The sequence below is a fragment of the Typopeltis vanoorti genome, chromosome 9 (assembly GCF_054136105.1).
Source record: "Typopeltis vanoorti isolate ZY-2024b chromosome 9, IOZ_Tvanoo_1.0, whole genome shotgun sequence".
NCBI lineage: Eukaryota > Metazoa > Arthropoda > Arachnida > Uropygi > Thelyphonidae > Typopeltis > Typopeltis vanoorti.
In genome coordinates, this window is record NC_143557.1 from 87,388,371 (window position 1) to 87,410,477 (window position 22,107).

The following is a 22,107-nucleotide window of genomic DNA, read 5'->3' on the forward strand; positions in this document are numbered from 1 at the left end:
ACCTGAATAGCTAATGTACGATAACTAAATAAGATCAATAATTTCCTAACTTATTAAAAAAAATTATATAGATATATACATAAACAAAATAAAATTAGGAAAGATTGGCAGATTTGAAAAGTTCTATCTCCCACAAAGGGAATACATGTAGACCATCAGATCTGTTTAAAGTTAGGACAATGAAGTGAAGGTTCACATTTTTCTTTATAAAGACATTCTATGAGGAAACAACTTTGATGAAGGACTCTTGTCTTGTTCCAGTAAACTCTATGTTTATAGCATGCTCTGCAAGTCCAGCCTGTTCAGGCTCATGGTATTTAATATAAGACTTATGTTCATATAGACAAATAAAAGCAGATCTTCCAGTTTGTCCAAAATAAGATAACTCACAAGAGCAAAGAATCTGGTATAAAGCTCAGAGGAAGAGCTATTCCAAATTGCAAAAATATCATTCACATTGGTACAGATTTGTGGATGATATTTCTGCAATTTGGAATAGCTCTTCCTCTGAGTCACAGCAGTTTCTCTCCAAATTAAATGCACTTCATTCCAGCATCTAATTCACCCTAGAAAAATGAAGTAAATGACCAGTTAGCTTTTTTTTTTTTGATCTAATTCTTCATCAACCAAATTATAGCCTATACTTTTCAGTTTTTTGGAAAAAAAACTCATATGGACCATTACATCCACCTTAAATCTCATCACCATTCTAGTCAAAAAGCTGGAACTATTAAGACTTTAGTACATTGTGCTCATTCTTTATGTTCTTCAGACAAACTTTTACAGAAAGAATTACAACATATTAATTTCACCTTTTTTATCTAATCGTTTTAAGGATTCTTTCATCAAAAAAAGCTTTAACAGTAAAACTTTTGCTATGTGTTCAGTAATGCCATGCATATGAGGGATGGGAATATGAGTTATTTATTCTGTACTGGAAGAAGTAGAGATACCATAACAGAATAAATAACTCATATTCCCATCCCTCATGTGCATGGCATTACTGAACACATAGCAAAAGTTTTAGAAGAATATTTTTGTTGCCTTTTGTCCCATCAGAAAAATCACCACCTTTCTCGCTTCTACTAAAGACAAGCTTCCACCTCTCAGTTATCCAGGTGTCTATCAGACTTCTGGGTTGTCTCGTTTTAGACAAACTGGAAGATCTGATTTTATTTGTTTAGAAGAACATAAGTCTTATATTAAATACCATGAACCTGAACAGTCTGAACTTGTGGAGCTTGCTATAAACATAGAGTTTATAGGAACAAAATTTATTGTTTTGTTGTTAAAGAAATGTTTATTGTTATTGTTTATTGTTATTGTTAAAGAAATGTGTGATAACTTAAACAGATTCGATGGTCTGCTTCTATCCCTGGGAGATAGCACTTTTCAACTCTGCCAATCTTTTCTAATTTTATTTGGTTTATGTATATATTTATATACTTTTTTTTTTAATAAGTTAAGAAATTATTGACCTTATTTAGTTTCTTACATTAGCTACACAGGTGGTGCCTTTTAGAATTGTCTGTTATTGTTTAATTGCTGTTCTGTGATAAAATCTATGATACTTAAGTAAAAATTCTACAGTAATAAAGTGAGTTTTCCTCTGTTTTTAGAATTGTTTTGATTATGCCAACTCAATGTATTTCTTTATTGAAACAAATCTCATATTGTTCCATTGGATTAACCAATATAATTCCATAATGTTTTATTCTCAAATCAGATTTCTGCACATTTTGTTTTTATATAAATTTCTTTTGCTGAAAAATAATTAAAATATAACTGTGCAAAAATTTTGAAGTTATTCTCCACTCCTCTCAAAATCCTTGACTTTTATCTTTTAACTTCTTCTCCAACAACTATGCCAAAGCTGTCCACACCAAAAATTCAGTATATGCCCAATGGCTCTAGTCAAAAACTCCAGCTTCTCGCTCAGCTTACATTACAGCTTATAACAACTGCAAAAAAAAAAAAAAAAAAAAAAAACATCAAGAAATCCAAAACAGTCCAAAATCTATCCTAATGCTGTTGTGGCTTCTGGCCTTTTACCAATGGTGTGTGTGTGTGTGTGTGTGTGTGTGTGTGTGTGTGTGTGTGTGTGTGTGTGTGTGTGTGTGTGTGTGTGTGAGTGAGTGAGTGAGACAAAACTTCTCTCCTTTCATGTTTCCACTTCTCACATCCTGGTGGTGGTATAATGGTGACATATCCCAAAGTTAAGGCAGATCTCCTGGCATCAGTTTTTGCCTCCAACTCTTGCACAGAACTCGTCCTGCCATTCTACAAACTATCCACAATATGCCTCTGAAATTTCACCAGAAGGATATTAAAAACAATCTTCAGCAGGCTTGATACCAATAAGTCTCTTGGTCCTGATGGTATTCCTCCTGTTGTGCTCCAGAACTCAGACCTTTTGCATCATTCATCTCTTCAAGCTGTCATATTCATCTGGCATTAACCCCACAGCCTGGAAGAAAGCTTTTGTCCAGCCTGTTCCCTCCCAAAAAGGGAGATAAATCCAACCATCTAACTATCACTGTAATGCTTTGGCCTCCATACTCTCTAAAATGAAGGAAAAGGTCAATAGCCAACTTTTCACTACTTAGAGACGCTACTTAATGATCATCAGTATGGGTTCTGCAACTCTCATTTCACACCAGAACTTCTTGCCATCCCATCCTCACCCTCCTTTGGATTCAAGCCATGGAAAAGTTTAGAGAAACTCAAGTGGTCATTTCAATACTTTCAAGGCATTTGATTGAGTCTCGCATGGTGGTCTTCTTTCCAAACTGTCATCTTATAGTCTTCTTTCTTCCCTTTGTGAATGAATTGCCAGCTTTATCTCTGGCCATTCACTGGTTATGGCGGATAACCATTGAATGGCCAGCGATCCTTCTATCGGATTTTTCAATTAATATTGGTACTGTCACGTCACCTACACTCTTTCTCCTATACTTCAGTGATCTCCTCTTCTTGACATCCAATCCTATTTGTAGCTTTGCTGATTACAGTACTCTCCACTTATCATTTCATTTTCTTTTCATTTTCAAAACCTTGTAGTGTTTGGGTAATTCACATTTCGAGATTTTCTTTAACCAATTAACCCTCATTTCCTTTCCATTCTCAGGTGGGGGTGAGGATAACCTGTTAAATTTTAATGCCACCAAAATGCAGTTGTCTCATTTCTAGGAAGAAAGACCATGCCACTCTTTCTCTCACATTTGACAGAATTCTTCATGCCAACCATGACCAGTTTTCTCTCCCTTTGGTCAATTCTCGCATTTAATCTATCCTGGCATAAACACATCAGGTCCAATCTTATTCAGTCTCAAAAATCTTGGTATTCTTTTCCATTCCAATTCCAAATACTTCTTTCTTGCTCAACACCTAACACTTTATAAAGCTCTAATCTGCCCAACCTTAGAATACTGTTCCCACATTTGTGATAAAACCTAAAACTTTCCTCAGAATGATGTATGCTTCTATATGGAAATGAGCAGTTTGCTTAATTGATGATTCCCCTCCCCTTCCTCACCAGTTTCTTCCAATCACTTTCTTCCCAGATAGATGCTCTGTTACTGCATGATGTTTCTTCTGTAGGTATTGTCATGGGTACTGCTCCTTTAAATTAAATGCTAACCTTTTTTGTGTAGGGCTGATAAATAAAATAAAAAGGTTTATTTTATGCTATTTATCATGATTGCCACTCCTTCTTCAAATCAGTTTTATGGAATAATGTGTCTTCATCATATTAGTGCACACATAGAATTTATCTACACAATCTGTGACTGTACAGAATGTTAGCATAGATTATATCTCTGGATTTCTGACCAGTAGACTCAAGCACCTGTTTTTTACTAGATATTCTCCATATTCAAAGTTGACCATTAATCTGGAAAGTGTGGGAAACTATACCAACATGGAAGAAGGTTCTTAGAACATCGTTCCTTCATCGTCTCATAAATATATCACTCAGCACCAACAGCGGGCACAATAAATAAATTATACAAAAAATGTTGAGCAGTGGCAGCCATGAAAATAGATTATATAGGTTGTAGTGTACATGTGAATGAAACAATTTGAAACAAAAAGCATAGTCGAAAATAAGTATCAAATATGGTGACGTTCATGTCTGCAAACCACACAGTTACAGCAGCCTTATAACATGGTGCATTGTCTTGCTAAAAGAGACAGTAGTCAGTTCTGTAGAAATGCCACAAAGTAGGAAGCATTGCATTGTCCAGAATGTTCAGATACCTCTCGAAGTTCAATATTCATGACACCACAGAGGTCCGAGGTCAAACCAAAAACAGGACCACACCCCTACCTCTGAATTTCATGGTTGGGGTTATGCACTCTGGTAAGAGACATTCTGCCACACCCCCTCAATCTGCTAGGTAGAGGGTGTAGTGTGATTCGTTGCTCTATAACACAGCTTTCCAAGTTTCTATGTCTCACTGCACAGACTCTTTGCACCACTGAAGACATTACTGCGTGTTGGTTCAGGTGACATGAGACTTGCATATTGCAGTACTACCATGGAAACCCATGTTGTGAGCCTTGGTTCTGGATGTTTTTGTGCAGATTCTTGTTTCAGTCAATGCCCTGAACTCTATCAACATGTCTACCGACAAATGCGATTTTTATATATTAACCTTCATATCACCCTATGGTCATATTCAGTGAGTGTGGTGGGTCATCCGCTGCAGGTAGCACTTACAGTTTGACTCCCTGTGCTTCCATCTCAGTATGGTATCACTGATTGTTGACCTAGGATGACCCAATTTGTCAACAGTTTGCCATACAAATAGGCCTGCAACTTTGCATCCTATCACAACACCGCTCTCAAGTTCCATCAGTTTCCCCTCACAGCCATAGTTGCACTGACTTTTTGAGCATCATATTTCTCTAATTTATACTGGCTACAGACATGTGGCTTGTTATATGGCATGATGCACCTTACCCATAGGAGGGTCCATTGACTTCTTTCCAAGTAGTGTATATAACATCTAGTTGCATTCTTTATCTGAATTTCTTCCTGCTTACAGGTCTTGTTTATGCTTACAAATCCTTGGGCATCTCATTTACTGAATATGCAAGTATCGATGTTGTACTTGCATATTCAGTGTTCTTGTACTTTTGAATTTTAACATGTAAACTTTTTTGGAACAGTGCTAGCACTATTATTTTGCAGTGCCTTTTGATAACTTCAGGCTCTTGTGAACACAGGAGCCTGACTCACCAGTTGCATTTGTAAGCAGCAGTAGTGATATCATTGATTCCATTAAATTTATTGATTCATTTCATTAGCCTGCAAGAAATGTGGAGGATTGACTGGAATCTGAAGGTGAGGATTGGACCCAATGTCCAATAATTACCTTCTCATAGCATACTCTCCCCAGTTATCCACCTATATGTCAAATGAATAAATTGTGAATAAGAATGGATAATATGGGACTCAGTTGGCCAAATTGTATTCCATATTAAGAGGGTTTGACAAATTATACAAAACCTTACTCGCCATGGAAAAAATGTACCTGCCCATGACCTCCCTCCCCAACCCATTTTTTTAATGATATGTCCCAATGAGTCAATAGGAGTTCCATAAAGTGATTAATGATAGTGCTATATCGTTGTTTGGACAACATTTTCCATCATGTCAAAACCATTCTAAGATGGAGGCATCAGTAAATAAGAAGAGAAAGATCAGTAAAAAAAAAAAAAAAACATTGATTTTTTTGGAAAATATAATTTATTACATAAGCAAAATGGATATTAGATCCAGCATTATTTCAAAGCCAAATGTAAGCTATATAACTGAGAGAAAGGGCGAACAGCGAAAAGTCAGCTACTGGAACAAATCTGAAAACAAACCCCAACTCCACATCACCAGAGATAAAGATTGGTACTATCAACATAAGAAGCCTGAATGGCAAAGAAATGGAGCTAGCTGAGGAATTAGATAAGTACCAGATTGACATAATAGGGGTGACTGAAACAAAAAAGACAAAAACTGGTGAGATCTTTCTGAGCAATAAATTATATTCAGGCAATAACAATCAAGGAAAATAAGTAGTAGCCATAGTATTCAACACTAAATACGAGGCTAATCTTCTTGAATGGCAGACAGTCTCAAGTAGAGTGATGCAGGCAAATATGAGAATGGGGAACTGGACAATAAGACTTATTTGTGCTTATGTTCCCACAGAAAGTTCTACTAAGGTAGAAGTGAAGGAATTTTTCAATGCTTTAGAGCAAGCAACTGACACAATGAAAAATGAAAAGTTGGTCCTGGTTGGGGATCTAAATAGCAGAATAGGAAATGATTGTCAGACATACAAAAATATTTTGGGAAAATTTGGAGAAAAGAGCAAAGCTAATAATAATGGCAAATACCTGTTGGATTTCTGCTCAGGACATGGACTGGTTATTACTAACACCGTGTTCCAACATAAAAATGTGCACAAATTCATATGGAAAGAAGAGGCAAGGAATAAGAAAAGTCTTATTGACTATGTTATTACTAATATAATAAGCCAAAAAGCTATTTTACCGATGAATATGTTAATAGAAAGGGGGATGGTAAATCCCTCTATGTTTTTATAGCCGGTTACGAAACTCGGATCGAACTCCATCGTAACCGGCTATAAAAACATAGAGGAATTTACCATCCCCCTTTCTATTAACATATTCGCTGGTAAAATAGCCTTTCGGCTTATTAAATTAGTAATTAACAATAAATAGAGGAGTACGCCACTTCGGCAATTCGATAGTAGAGGTATGTAAGTTCGTGTTCACTTAAAACCTTGATATTCCAGGTCTACCTACTCACTGATGAGACCTCAAAAAAGGTTGAAACCGGTCTGGGTAGTGACCTCTTCTCATAATGTAAAACAATATAAATATATATACATCTCTTAGGAGCTGGGTTTTACATTATGAGAGAATATTAAAGTCAACACCAGGGCAACTCCATGCAAAGCTTGACCCAGCTTTGCATGGAGTTGCCCTGGTGTTGTACTACCCAAGTGATCATTTACACTTGGGCTCGCCGATAGTTTTTTCGGCATGAAACTCGATGGATTTCGATCTGAGTTTCGTAACGGGCTATAAAAACATAGAAGGATTTACCATCCCCCTTTCTATTGACTATATTATTGTCGATAGTGATATTTTCTCCGTGGTGCAGGACACCAGAGTGTACAGAGGATTTGAAATTAGAAGTGATCACTATTTAGGCTTGAGTAGGATGAAATTGAATTTCATATTGAAAAGAAAGAAAGTTTTAAAGCGGTGGACACAGGGAGTTAAAGAGGCGGTGAAGGAAAAGAAGAAAGCATATCAAACGTTCCTGGCAAATAACAGTTTGTGCTCTCAGAGAATACAGAGACAAATATAAGAAAGCTAAGCACTGTGTAAAACTAACTAAACAAAAGTCATGGGAGGACTTTGGCAAGAAAATAGAAAATAAATATCAAGAAGGTGGCAAAATATTCTGGAGGTTGTTGAAGAAGCTTAGAAATGGAGAAAAGAGTGCTGTAAAAGGAGTTAAAGATGATAAAGGTGACATGAAAACGAGGGAAAAAAATATCCTTGAAGTATGGAGTAATTACTTCGAAAAATTGTTAAATGAAACAAGCAGTGTTAGCACAGTGCCAAAAAACACTCAACAGTCAGGAATTCATATCCATATGTTGTACAGTCAGGAATTCATATCCATACTTGGAGGGAAAAAGCCATCAAAGGCTTGAAATTTGGAAAGGCAGCAGGAGTAGATGATATTCGACCAGAAATGCTGAAGTGTGGTGGAATAAAATTCTTTCAGTGGCTGCACTGCATAGTTCAGTAAGCCCTGGACAGAGGAACGAATTCCTGATGATTGGAATAGAGCTCTCATAGTTTTCATATATAAAAAAGGAAATAAAACTGAATGTGAGAATTACATAGGTATTTCCCTACTGAGTGTTCCTGGCATGATTTATGCCAGAATACTTGAGAAACGGTTGAGAAGAATTGATGAAGAACAAGCTGGATTCAGGCCAAAGCATCAGATCTTCACTTTACAACTTTACAAATTTTTTTCAAATTGTTGATCTGGGAAAGGCGTATGACAAGGTGCCAAGAGAGAAGCTATTCAATACGCTTCAGTTATATGGTGTCAATGAGGCATTATATCAAGCAATACTTAGTCTTTATTTGAGTTGTAAGTCAGCAGTTAGAATTGAAGGAAGTACAGGAAGATGGTTTAATGTTAAATCTGTTGTGAGAGAAGGATGTACATTATCTATATTGGTCACATTATGAAGGAAATGGTATTAGACATGATATCAAAATTGGAGATGTTAATGTCAGCTCTTTGCTTTATGTGGACGATGTTATACTTATGAATAAATCCGCTACAAGTCTGCAAGATTCCCTGACTAAATTGAATGGCTGTTGTAATAGATATGGTATGAAGGTCAGCAATAAAAAGACAAAGACAATGAAAATAGGTAGAATTGTGAAAATGTCAATTGTGTTGTGAACGCGGAACCTGTCGAACAAGTAAAACATTTCAGCTACTTAGGCACGATGTTTAGTGAACATAGTAAATTACATATGGAAATAGACAACAGAATCAACAAAGCTGGATATGTAGGAAGTCAATTGAATAAATTCATGGAATAAGAGAGAATTTAGTCGGAACACTTAATTAGCTGTATACAAGACAGTGTTCAAACCAGTTTTAACTTAGGGATCTGAGAGCTGGGTCAGAAGTAAAACACTTGACCATAGACTAGAGACTGCAGATATGAGAGTCCTGAGAAAGATTAGAGGGGTGAACAGATGGCATCAATGGCAATATCATATTAAAAACGAGGATATAAGGAAAGAACGTGACATTGTCAGCATCCAGCAATGCGTTAGCAGAGCTAATCTCAGGTGGTATGGTCACTTAAATAGAATGGGTCAGGAAAGATTAGCAAAACAAGTGTTCTCTGCCAGGTTTGTAGCAAAATGACCCAGAGGAAGACCACGATATAGGTAGATTGATACGGTACAAAATGCCTTAGATGATAGAAATATAAGATCTGATAATGTTGGAGTCTTGATAAGTAACAGACTGATTTGGAGGAAAATTGTAGATAAGAAGTTAGTAATGAAGTAATTTTTCATGTAGTACTGTCATATCCTGTACACCCCTTGAGGGTACATGGCAGGAATTTGATGATGATTGATGGTTTCATCACAACAGGTGATGAAATTCATCCACCACCTAGGGGGGGTGGGTACTAATTTACCAATTTGTTTGTAGGACTGTTTATTCTACCCACAATTAGATATTGAGTGTAGTTCATCTATTTTTGGTGCTGGGTGTTTTTATATGAAAAGGCTTGAGTTTGTTAATAGTTTCTTTAGTGATTTTGAAAGTGATTTTCTTCAGCAATTTATGAACTTTATTCTTTTGAAAATTAGTAGGATCACGATATGTTATCTATTATTTGACATGTAGACTGATCTTATAAAAGAATGTGCATTTTCATATTCTGTTTGATTCATAATCACAGTTGCATTAGCTTTGTCTCCTTTAGTTTTGATAATGTTGTTATTACTGTATAGCTCTTTTAAGGCATTGATTTCTTCCTCTGGCATATTGTTTCCTGAAGGTTTGGATTGGATGAAGATGTTGGCTATATCCAAATGAATGTTATTGGCTATAACTTGAAACAGGGTATATATATTCCACATCCAACAGATGCCATTATTTTCACTTTTAGAACTTGCCTAGGTGAGAAGCTAGGCAAGTTCTAAAAGTTTACCATTACACCTAGGCAAGTTCTTGCCTAGGTGTAATGGTAAAGATATATGCTGACAGCTTCATTTGTTAGGGGCTGCCAATGGTAAATTTACGACAATGCAGTCTTATTGTAATTTTGGTCGTCCTGTAGCACTTTAGTGTTTGAGGATTTCAAATTTTTTTCTGGTGCTGACTTTTTTTGAATTCTTTATCTGCCATTGTGTTGGAGATGTTGATAAGGATTAAACACAGTACAGGGTTTAAAATGTCATGTAGAGCATTGATAGCATTGAATACTGACAACGTCAAGTTACTTCCTAATATCTTCATTTTTAATATGATTCTGCCATCTGTCTGTTCAGACCCCTAATTTTTTTCAGAGCTCATATCTGTGGTCTCCAATTATTTGATCAGGTTTTATTTCTAAAATAACTCTCAGATCCATAATTTAAAACTAAATTGAACACTGTCTTATATAAAGCGAGTTGAGTGCTTTGGATAATTTCTCTCTTATTCCATTTAAAGTTATTTAGTTGGTTCCTCACTATATCAGCTTTGTTTATTCTTTTTCATTTGAAATCAAGAATGTAGCTGCTGGAATAATCAACTTAGAAAGAAATAGTCCAGTTTTACCAACATCTGTTAAGCTGAAGTAACAGATTTGAAAAATTTTAAATGAGTTCAAATCTAAACAAAGAGTAGTCATATTTATGTATGGGTGTGTTGCAGGGGGGGGGGGATTTAATTGGAGGGAATATCTCAAAGATAAATTTTGAATTCTCGAAAATAAACTATCTGCATATGCTTGACTCATTTTCACCACATCAATGAAATAAGCATTCTAAAATAATCATCAATTTCCTGATACATAACCTCAAGGGATGTTCAAGCTACTGTGACACTACATGATTAAGTTAACATTATTATTAATCTCCTATCTACAATTTACCTCCAAATTATTCTATTACTTGTCATCACTCCAATGTTGCTATATCTACCATTTTGTTATAATGCATTTTTGATTGAATCAATCCACCTAGACCTTGTTCTTCCTTTGGGTTTCTTTCCTGCTATCTCGGCATCAAACCTGCTTTGCTGACCTTTTCTCACCCATTCTGTTTAAGTGGTCAATACCATTAGATTAGCTCTGCCCACACATTCTTGAATGCTAACCATATCAAGATGGAGTGTAGATTTTTGTTTATATTAAGCTAATGTTTTACTCAAACACGGTAGTTGTCTCCATAATTTTCCAAAATGTATTCTGATCACCGTGTGAGCCTAAAAGAAAGGGCATATCAAGTTCCTTTCTGATATCGTCATTTTTAACATCATTCTGTCATTGATGCCATCTGTTCATTCATTCAACTGATTTTTTTCATGACTCATATCTGTGGTCTCTAACCTTTGATCAAATGCTTTATTTCTAACCCAACTCTCACATCCATAAACTGGTTTGAACACTGTCTTGTATAATGCTAGTTTAGTGTTTTTGTCTTATTCCATATAAATTTATTTAACTGGCTCCTAATTTGCTATCTTCACTAAAAACTGTGCCTAAATGTTGAAATATTTTGCTTGCTCTATTAGTTTTCCATCAAAAATGTGTGTGTTTGGGAGGGAAGGGGGTATTTTTATTTTTTTTATTTTTTTACTGAATTCACTATATCAAGCCTTGCATTATAAGAAACTGTCTCTGGTCCTTAGGGATTTTCTATAGCAAGTGTTTGCTGTATTTCAGTTATAAAAATATCAGAAGATTAAATAAAAAAATAAAATCTTTTTTGTTGACTTCTAATTAGTGAAACTTGATAGTTTCATAAGATATGTTTGTTTAAGATTATCAGTTTTAAGCTCTGTTAGAAATATCAATAAACTGTTGAGTGACAGTCTTAGAAATGTAGTCATCTCTCACTGAAGCAAACTCACTCCCTCAAATTTTAAAATCCCCCATTTTAAAATGAAAAACTCACTCCCTCACTTTGAAAAATTAACAGTTCTTGCCAAACTCTCCCATTGCAATCCTACAGTTTTAAATGAAATTCCTCATATCACACTTTCCTTTATAAATAGATTTATAAATAACACTTTCCTTTATAAATAAATCTTAAATTGGATTTAAGATCTTACAGGATTTTTTTTTTTTTAACTTTCAAAAAAGGAATTGCAGAAGATGTAAATAAATTTAGCCGCAGACTTGTGAAAGTAACCAAGCAACACAATGATGATTGTAAACAACTCCTGAGATTAATGGGAGTTCCATATGTGGAGGTAAATAATTCATATGATTTTATGGGTGCTAATTTTATTGTAAAACTAATTATTATTGAGTTGGAAAAGCTTTTTATGACGTAAAAAACTAACAGCATTAATTTTTTTTAGTTATTTGTAGCTTTTAAATGCCATAAACTTTCTAAAAAATCGATTGCACAATTTTAAAACATGTTTGTTAAAATTCTTAATGCTTTGTCCATGAATATCTGCAGTTGATATATCATATATGTTGGCGTATAAGATGATATTTAAAGTTGAAAAAAAAATTGCTGAAACCAGGGTTCATCTTATATACTGGGTATGAAATCTGAACCTTTAAATTTGGCAGTGGAAAACATCATCATCAGGCAATTAGCTAGCTCCTTCAGTCTAACATAGCTGTGCTGTATTAGGTGCATGCGCTGTGTTCTAATAAGCTTTTGATATATTAATATATTTTGTATATAAATATTTATATTTAATAAATGTATTATTTTAGACAAAGATATAGTTTTTAAATTTCAATTATAATGAAACCTTACTTGGTGATCACATTAATTACAATTTACGAAACCAAAGAGTGGTATAAATGTAACAAACAGTTTTGCCAATTATCTCATATGATAAGACATTGCTTATAAATTACAGTAAAGAAAATACCTGAGGTGATTGCTATGCCTATATCATAGTAAAGTAAAAGTAATGTGTAAGAAGCTGTCAGTAGCAAGTGTAAAATTGGTAGTCATCTTATATAGAGGGTATAGCACAAGATAAACATTTTGTAAATTTTTGTGAGTCATCATATAAGCCTAGTTGCCTTGTACACCATCATACAGTATTTTTGATATAAGGAACTTGTTGATTTAGAGCAGTGGTTCTTAACCGGTGTTAAGAACCACTTCCGCGGAACACAGGTGTTCCCCCTGAACACTCGTGTTCCTTGAACTGGTTACAAGTGTTCCGCCAATGAAAGATGTCACATGACACAGTTCTGAGTGCAAATGGCTACTCTGAATAAAAATGTCGAGAGAATTATTTCAGTTATAACAGAACAGTTAACAATATCAGAAGAAAAGATTTCAAGTTACTTTCCATCCTTAAATACACACAATTATGACTGGATATGAATATCAGGCATAAGTGGGTATCCTTTAAACATTTTATCCTTTCCCATGTATGTGTGTGTGTGTATGGGGGAGGAGTTTCCCATACTTTTATGACTGTGCTAAAGTCTTCATGCCATGTTTACCTCAGAGACATAATGTTGGGTAATTTGTATTTAGCCTAAAAAGTGTACTGAATTATAGACATTCAAATTATTTTTAAATGTTACATTTCTGTAACATTTAAAAATAATATATTATTATTTTTAAATGTATTATTTAAAAATAATAGTATAAATAATAGTAAAAATAATAAATGTATTATTTAAAAATAATTTGAATGTCTATAATTCAGTACACTTTTTAGGCTAAATACAAATTACCCAACATTATGTCTCTGAGGTAAACATGGCATGAAGACTTTAGCACAGTCATAAAAGTATGGGAAACCCCCCCCCCCATACACACACACACACACATACATGGGAAAGGATAAAATGTTTAAAGGATACCCACTTATGCCTGATATTCATATCCAGTCATAATTGTGTGTATTTAAGGATGGAAAGTAACTTGAAATCTTTTCTTCCTTAAATACACACAATTATGACTGGATATGAATATCAGGCATAAGTGGGTATCCTTTAAACATTTTATCCTTTCCCATGTATGTGTGTGTGTGTGTATGGGGGGGGGGGGGGTTTCCCATACTTTTATGACTGTGCTAAAGTCTTCATGCCATGTTTTCCTCAGAGACATAATGTTGGGTAATTTGTATTTAGCCTAAAAAGTGTACTGAATTATAGACATTCAAATTATTTTTAAATAATACATTTATTATTTTTACTATTATTTATACTATTATTTTTAAATAATACATTTAAAAATAATAATATATTATTTTTAAATGTTACAGAAATGTAACATTTAAAAATAATTTGAATGTCTATAATTCAGTATAGACATTCAAATTATTTTTAAATGTTACATTTCTGTAACATTTAAAAATAATATTATTATTATTTTTAAATTATAGACATTCAAATTATTTTTAAATGTTACATTTCTGTAACATTTAAAAATAATATTATTATTTTTAAATAATACATTTAAAAATAATAATAATATAAAAATAATATAAAGTAATAATCCATCAAAGCATTATGAAAATATCTTTTATATCAATCATGAATCCTTACTGGAACTACAGTTTTTTTCCCATATTTAGTTTGATAATTGAACTGTTTATATATACCAGTAGACCCTTGCTTTTATGACGTAATTATTTCCTGAAAAACTGTCATTAAAGTAAGTCATCATAAATCACATGTTGATTTCCCCATATGCTGCTGAGTATCATGAATTGAGATTACATTCTCAGAATGTAGTACAAACTATAATATAAAAACTTTTGCTTTAAAATAATGTTTATCTTAAAATGGGACAACTGAATAAACTCGGAGCAAGTTACATCAGTTTAATTTCAGACTACCGAAAGCCAAAAATTTTGTGATTCTCATTGATTATTATTGCTTTTCACTTCTTTCAGGATGTTATATTCTCAAATTCAGTTTTCTTCCTTCCAAACATTTTTAAGGACATGAATATGTACATTATTTAAAATATACCAGAAGTCTACTGGTATATTTCAAATAATTTTAAATTGACAATGAATGAAGTGCAAGGTAAATTATGACAGTTTTTACTTTTACTATAGACTTATCCTCTGAACCTGTAAAGTAATCCAATCACAGCGATAGTTTTTTTAAAACCAATATGTATGCACTATTTTGTCATGTAAAACTCAATCATTGGTTAAAAAATAAACCATGTCGATTCAGTTGTTTGCTATCATTCATGATAATTAAATTTTTTAATTCCCAGTTATTCAGCAACCTCAGGCAGGAGGATACACATTCCATTTGCCGAGCTTCTGTAGTTTGGCATTTCATATATTCATAATAGAAAATTTTGACCAGTCACAGAAGTGTGTATAGGTTGGGACTGTAAAGTGAGTAGTCATGAAGTATTAATCTACTGCTCTGTGCATACATATGTATCTGTAACAAAATTTGTTTTTTAGAGATCTTTCTGTTAACTGGCTAATTATTCTACTACTACTCATAATTTATATAAGTTATCGGTGGTTACAATTAAACTAGTAACTTATATTCATATATAAGTTAATATATAGTCAAAATTCAAGATATGTTAATCATTTTTATAATTAGCATATATTTCACTCTGAAATTTTTTTCAAGCAAATCAGATAGGAATGCACTTCTACATGCTTACCTCATTTGCTTGCCTGCTTGGACAAGTGGTTAGCATATCCACTCTCCAACTAACAGGCGTTTGAGTTTGAATCATAACATGTCTTTTATTTTTTTAGGGGAGAGGGGGGATGGTTTTACAGCAAATCATCTTCCTGTACCTTATTCAGTTCAAATAGCACAACTTATATTTTTTTTATGTCACTCCCATCTACAAAACGTTGTAAACGTGCGGATTTTTTTTTTTTTTTTCATTTTTATTAAATGTGTATTTTTTTAATATATTTTTATTTATTTTTTTACACAATCAGGAAAATCAACTCTAAAAATCAAGTATGGAACACCTCTAGTAAGAAGATGGTAGTCTCACACTGGGCAATGAAATTCATACTCTACTCAAAAGTGTTTGGCTCAAATTGCCTTATTCATACCATATTGCTTGTTGGAGGTATGAAGTGGCTTCTGTTGTGTTTCACCTCCAGAATATAGTCTTTCAAACTCCTTCGAACAGACTGCAGGTTCAAATTCTGCAATAGACATGGATGTTACCTTCCAATAAGTGGGGAAGGGGTCTCCTGGTGCGAGTTCACTGCTCTGCTTATTGGAGTCCTGAAGTGACTTGAAAACGTTCCATGTTTGGACTCTAGAGTGGAGTTTCCAGCCCAGGTAAAAATGAATGGAATATATACAAAAATTTAAAAAAAATACTTAGCCAACCCACAGTATTATTGTACTGTAGGTTCGCAACCTCTCATTGGTGAAATTCACATAAAAAAAGTGCATCATTGTTGCTTTTTTCACAATTTTTGAATGTCAGTTCCACACACAAAGTTTTTAATGTGGTACATTAGTAAAACAGGAAAGTATGGTTGGAAGAGGAAAGCAAGTGTATATACATATATTACAAGAATGAATACTGCATGCAGAGAAATGAAATATTATTGACAAAAATATATATATATATATACAGGTAACCCTCGTATAACGCAGTACTTATACAACGTGGTTTCGATATAACGCAGTCTACAAATTGTAGTAACCCTTGTTGAACGCGGTACTTATACAACACGGTTTCGATATAAGATGGTCTACAAACTGTAGTAACCCTTTATCTTTTCATATTTTCCACTGCACGATTTAAAAATCAAATTTTATCTTCGTTAAATTTGTGTCTGCCTGTATCGCGCATGTAGTTATAAGTAGCAAATTTATTATTATTATGTGACACCTCCAGGGAGTCCAAAGACTCATCGAGGAAGATTGTGCCAACAGCACCGAACAATTGATCCCCTTCCAACCTCTTATTTATAAGTTGAAAATCAAAATAAGTTGTTGAAAATCGTCTTCGTTTTCTGCCAGGAAAGCGCATTAAAAATCATAAGTGGATTAACTCCAGTTATGATTTTTTGGTGAGTTACATAAAATATATAATGCTTTTTTTTTATGTAAAAAAAAAAAAATTATAGTAATGGCCACTTAGAGCGCTTTTGCAATATGGTCGAAAACGAAATTAGTGAATAAATTGATGGAGAAGTAGATTTAAATAAAGAGGAACTGGTACAATTAATAGATGACGTCAAACCAAATGGCAGGGAAAGTTCTGCTGAAGATTCTGATTGCAATGAATCCGTTAAAGAATTCAGTTTAAAGAAATTAGCAGAAGGATTGAACTTGTCAAGAAAGTTATTTTATGGATAATGATCTCTCAATGGAGCGCTCCGGAAAATTCACGAGACAATTGGGTATTTGTTTAGCTCCGTATTATGAACTTAATAAAAAATTGCAGCATAGTGGTAAGCAAGGTCTTATTACTGACTTGTTGATAACTAAACCAGCCGAAGTATGCAATGAGAATTATACTAATGATGGCCAAGAGATTTCAAGTGAGAACGACGTCCGACCACTTGTAAATAAATAACATTTATGAAATGTTAGTTTTGAAGAGAGTGATGACGTTTAAAACATACACTTTATTTTATTTAGCCTGAAACATTTATGTATTACGTGCAAAGAAGTTTACGTACAATTTACAATTTTTTATAATTTCATAGTCAGCTAGAGGGCTACACAGTGTGTAGTGTTTGCAGAGAGCTCCCGAAAAGTAAGTATTATTTTGAGAAAAAATTGGTAATTGATTTAATCTTTATGTAGTATTGTTTGTTTTTGGTAACTTGGTATGTCTGTGTGATTTTTGGTGTGATTTTCGCTTTATTTAAACCAGTAGTTTAAAGATACGATTGAGAGTGTAGCATATGGTGCCAATGCAATGAAAAACAATGCCGTCCAAAACTTTGCTCTTTGTTCAAAAACTTTCATGAAAGGGAATTCATCCAGTGTAACGTGTGCAGGATGTATGCTTTCCCGAAAGAGGCTGGAGTTTGGATAAATGATGATAGTGATGGGAGACTGTGCCGAAAGTGTAAGGAAAGTGAGGAATTGAAGTGTGTGTTTCAGGTCGTGAGATTGTTGTAGTAGAAGAAAGCCAGAATGTGAGAGAAAATAGTGGTTTGATAGTAAATTGTGATGTTGTACAAGACAACAATGAGAACAGTGATTAAAGAGAGAGTGAAAGTAATTATACAGAGAGAGAAAATGGTTTGAATGATAAAAAAAAATGAGAAATTAGCTGTAAAGAGTGAGATCGCACGGTTACGTGGAGTAATACATAGGGTGAAGCTGCAGTTGGAGCGTCTGCAAAACTCTTTCCCAAGCGACTCGACTAACGGAAATAAGCAAGTGTATGAAAGGAAAAATAAGCGTATGATTGGGAGTGTTTCAGAAATGAAAAAAGAGTGTTGTATGATGACTCGTTAGTAAGATGATAGATGAGAGTTTGACTAAATTGTACTAACCGGGTGTGAAAATTAAGGATGTAAGTGAGAGTATTAGAGCACAAAAGCAGAGGATGAAAGAAATGATAGTCGTAGCGGGAACGAATGATTTGAAAGGAGATAAATTTGATATGAGAGAGGACTTGAAGGAATTATTAGAGGTAGCGAAAGAAAAGAGTGACAGAGTTAGGGTAGTGAGTCTGTTGCCGCAGTATGACATAGAAGAGTTTAGAAGGAGGGCCATAATTGCAAATGACTTTATGCGGTTATTCAGACAGTGTGGTGTGGGGTTTGTGGACGTGTGGAGTGAGTTTCATGGGCAAAAGGATTTGTACAAGATGGATGGCTTACATTTGAATGGATTTGGTGTGCAAAGACTGGAAAAAGTGTTGCTGAGTGAAGTGAGAGTGGATGGTCAAAATCAGGGAAACTAGAACTATTAAGGAGGGGGGGAAGTGGATATGCAGACATCAGGGAGGCAGTTGAGTGTAAGAATGTATATAATGTGCCCGAGCCAGTACAAAGGACAAGAAATCAGAATGGGATAGTTAGTATAACGCATCAAGATAGGGGTGGGAAAAATGGACCTCTGCATTTCATGTATACTAATGCCAGGAGTATTAGGCACAAGAAGGAAGAATTTTTGGCCTTGGTTGGCTCTTTCTGGCCTCAGGTTATTGGCATTAGTGAAACATGGCTGACAGAAGATGATATAGTTAGTGGGATAGAATGTGTAGGGTATAGTGTGTTCAGGAGGGACAGAAAGAATAAAATGGAGGGAGGAGTGTTATTGATGATAGCTGATGAACTGCAGCCAAGGAGAATAGAAGTTGTATTGCAAGATAGTGAAAAGAGCTCATTCCAAGGATCCAAGACTGCTGTTGCAAATTACCGACTGATCAGCATATCAGGAGTCTAGGGGAAAATACAGGAATGGATTGATGAAAATGAGATACTGTATGGGGGACAGCATTGGTTTTGTGAAGGGTAGATCATGCCTCAGTAACTTGCTCAGGTTTTAGAGCACAGTGACGGTTGAACTGGATAAGGGTAATGGGTTTACAGTGATACTGCTGGACCTGGCCAAGGCCTTTGACAGGATACCACATGGAATGCTAATCCATAAACTGCAACATATGGGAAAAAATGGATATGGGATTGGTGACATGGATAGGAGGGTGGTTGATGGAGAGATACCAGAAAGTAGTTTACTCAGGAGTAGAGGCCAAAAGATGGCCTGTGACTAGTGGTGTGCTGCAGGGTTCTGTTCTTATACCACTGCTGTTTAATTTGTTCATTAATGATATAGGGAAGGATCTGAGAGGAACGGTTCATTTTTTCGCTGATGATGATGCAAAGTTGGGTAGGGCAATAGTGAATGCAGAAGATGTCAAAATTTTGCAGGATGATTTGGATAGATTGGCAGTCTGGGCTAAGGAGAATGGATGTCAATTTAATGTGGCAAGATGTAAGGGTATGCATTTAGGGGTGAAAAGATTAGCAGCAGTATACCACATTGGTGGAACTGTATTCCAGGAGATTGATGAGGCCAGGGACTTGGGAGTGTTGGTGGATAGGGAAATGAAGTTTAGGGAAGACATTGCAAAAGTGGCTAAATCAATTCATCAAATCACTTGGTTGCTGAAAAATACTTTGACGAGCAGAGACAAGCAAGTTATTGTTCCTCTGTACTGAGCCTTGATAAGACCTCATCTCGACTACTGTGACCAGATTTGGTCAGCTAGGGTTTCTTCTTGATGGGGAGGTGGAGAGGATCCAGAAGTGAGTGACCAGAATGATAGCAGGTCTATGGAATGGACCTTATGAAAACAGGTTGAAGATTTGTGGGTTGCAGAAATTGGTTGATAGGTGGAAAAGGGGAGATATGATTGAGACTTTCAAATTGCTTAAGGGTTTCTATAGGATTAATTCAGAGGATATGTTTGAGAACAGGATTGGTGGTGGAAGGGCTAGAGAATATCCATGGAAGTGGGCAAAAGTGTGGTAAGGGTGTTAGAGCTGGATTTTTTACTTTTAGAGTGGTGAACGAGTGGAATAAGCTGCCAGAGTCTGTTGTGGGTTCTATGACGGTGAATGAGTTCAATGCAAAGTATGATATATACTGTGTGAATGTCGAATAGTTGTGATGGACATGATGTTTAGGACCTCCTCGATGAGTCTAAGGACTCCTTGGAGTCGCCTGTAATAATAATAATAATACTATCGATTTGTTTCATAGTTTATATGTTTTCTTAACTTACATGAATTACATGAAGAAAAGAATGATTTCAGAACCTAACCCTACTTTTTCTATGTGATCTGAGTCTAGCATAACATGATTTATATAGCACTGCATTTCTATGGAACCTAACATCCATGTTATACGAGGGTTACCTGTAAATATATACACACACACACCATGCATTGTTTGAAATTTTAAATTCTGAAATATCGGACACTTACAACATACAAAAAATACATGTGTGTACAAATGAATATGATGGCTTGTGTTGTTTCCTCTACAAATTAATAGCAAATGCCACTTCCATAATAGACATAATTAAAACAGCATATACAAATTTTGCACCATGAAATGGGAAAGGTTTGTTTTTTTACTATTTCACTATGTACCATAGATGGCTGGAATCAGTCATAAGGTGTTGATATTAATTTGTGCATTTGATTAATGTAATTTTTTAAGGAAGATCAGCATACATATTTTTGAACTAAATAAAAGCAGAGAAACTTGCCCCACCTATGGTATTAAAATGCTATAGGTTTACAACTTTTCACGAGTTAAACTGACAAAAAAAAAAAAAATTGTACCAAATAAATGAAAAATAGGTATTCTGATTTCAGAGATCTTCAAGATGTTGATTCATTAATTTGTATCCATTACACAAAAACTCATCAGTACAAATTTATTTATTTTTGACTGCCATATTTTCACCTATTGAAGGAAAAAAGTGAGATTTTTTTTTTTTTTGGAGGGGGGGGGAGTATTATATAGAGTAATGAATTTTTCATAAATTTTTATATCATGTTTGTTCTCTACATGTTTCATTACTCTATGTAATACTTCCACTTCAGTGGCATTCCAGTAATAAAAGAAGATGATAAATATAATATATATATTATATATATGTATGTATGTATATATATGTATATATATATATATATATATATATATATATATATATATATATATATATATATATATGTATGTATGTATGTATATATATGTATGTATGTATATATATGTATGTATGTATATATATGTATGTATGTATATATATGTATGTATGTATATATATGTATGTATGTATATATATGTATGTATGTATATATATGTATGTATGTATATATATGTATGTATGTATATATATGTATGTATGTATATATATGTATGTATGTATGTATATATATGTATGTATGTATGTATATATATGTATGTATGTATGTATATATATGTATGTATGTATGTATATATATGTATGTATGTATATATATATATGTATGTATGTATATATATGTATGTATGTATATATATATATGTATGTATGTATATATATATATGTATGTATGTATATATATATATGTATGTATGTATGTATATATATATATGTATGTATGTATATATATATATGTATGTATGTATGTATGTATATATATGTATGTATGTATATATATATATGTATGTATGTATGTATATATATATATGTATGTATGTATGTATATATATATATGTATGTATGTATATATATGTATGTATGTATATATATGTATGTATGTATATATATATATGTATGTATGTATATATATAGAAAGTATTTTACCTTGGGTATAATAAATGTTAAAGATACCAAGCT

At 33.9% G+C, this 22,107-nt stretch overlaps 1 protein-coding gene across 1 annotated transcript in view; it reads left to right on the forward strand.

Annotated features, from left to right (window-relative positions):
* Fen1 (Flap structure-specific endonuclease 1) overlaps positions 1-22,107 on the forward strand; it is a 253,230-nt gene that overhangs the window by 94,349 nt on the left and 136,774 nt on the right. The window contains exon 5 of the mRNA XM_090397341.1: positions 11,940-12,049. Within this exon, the coding sequence (XP_090253467.1) occupies positions 11,940-12,049 (110 nt within the window). The remainder of the gene's footprint in view (positions 1-11,939; positions 12,050-22,107) is intronic.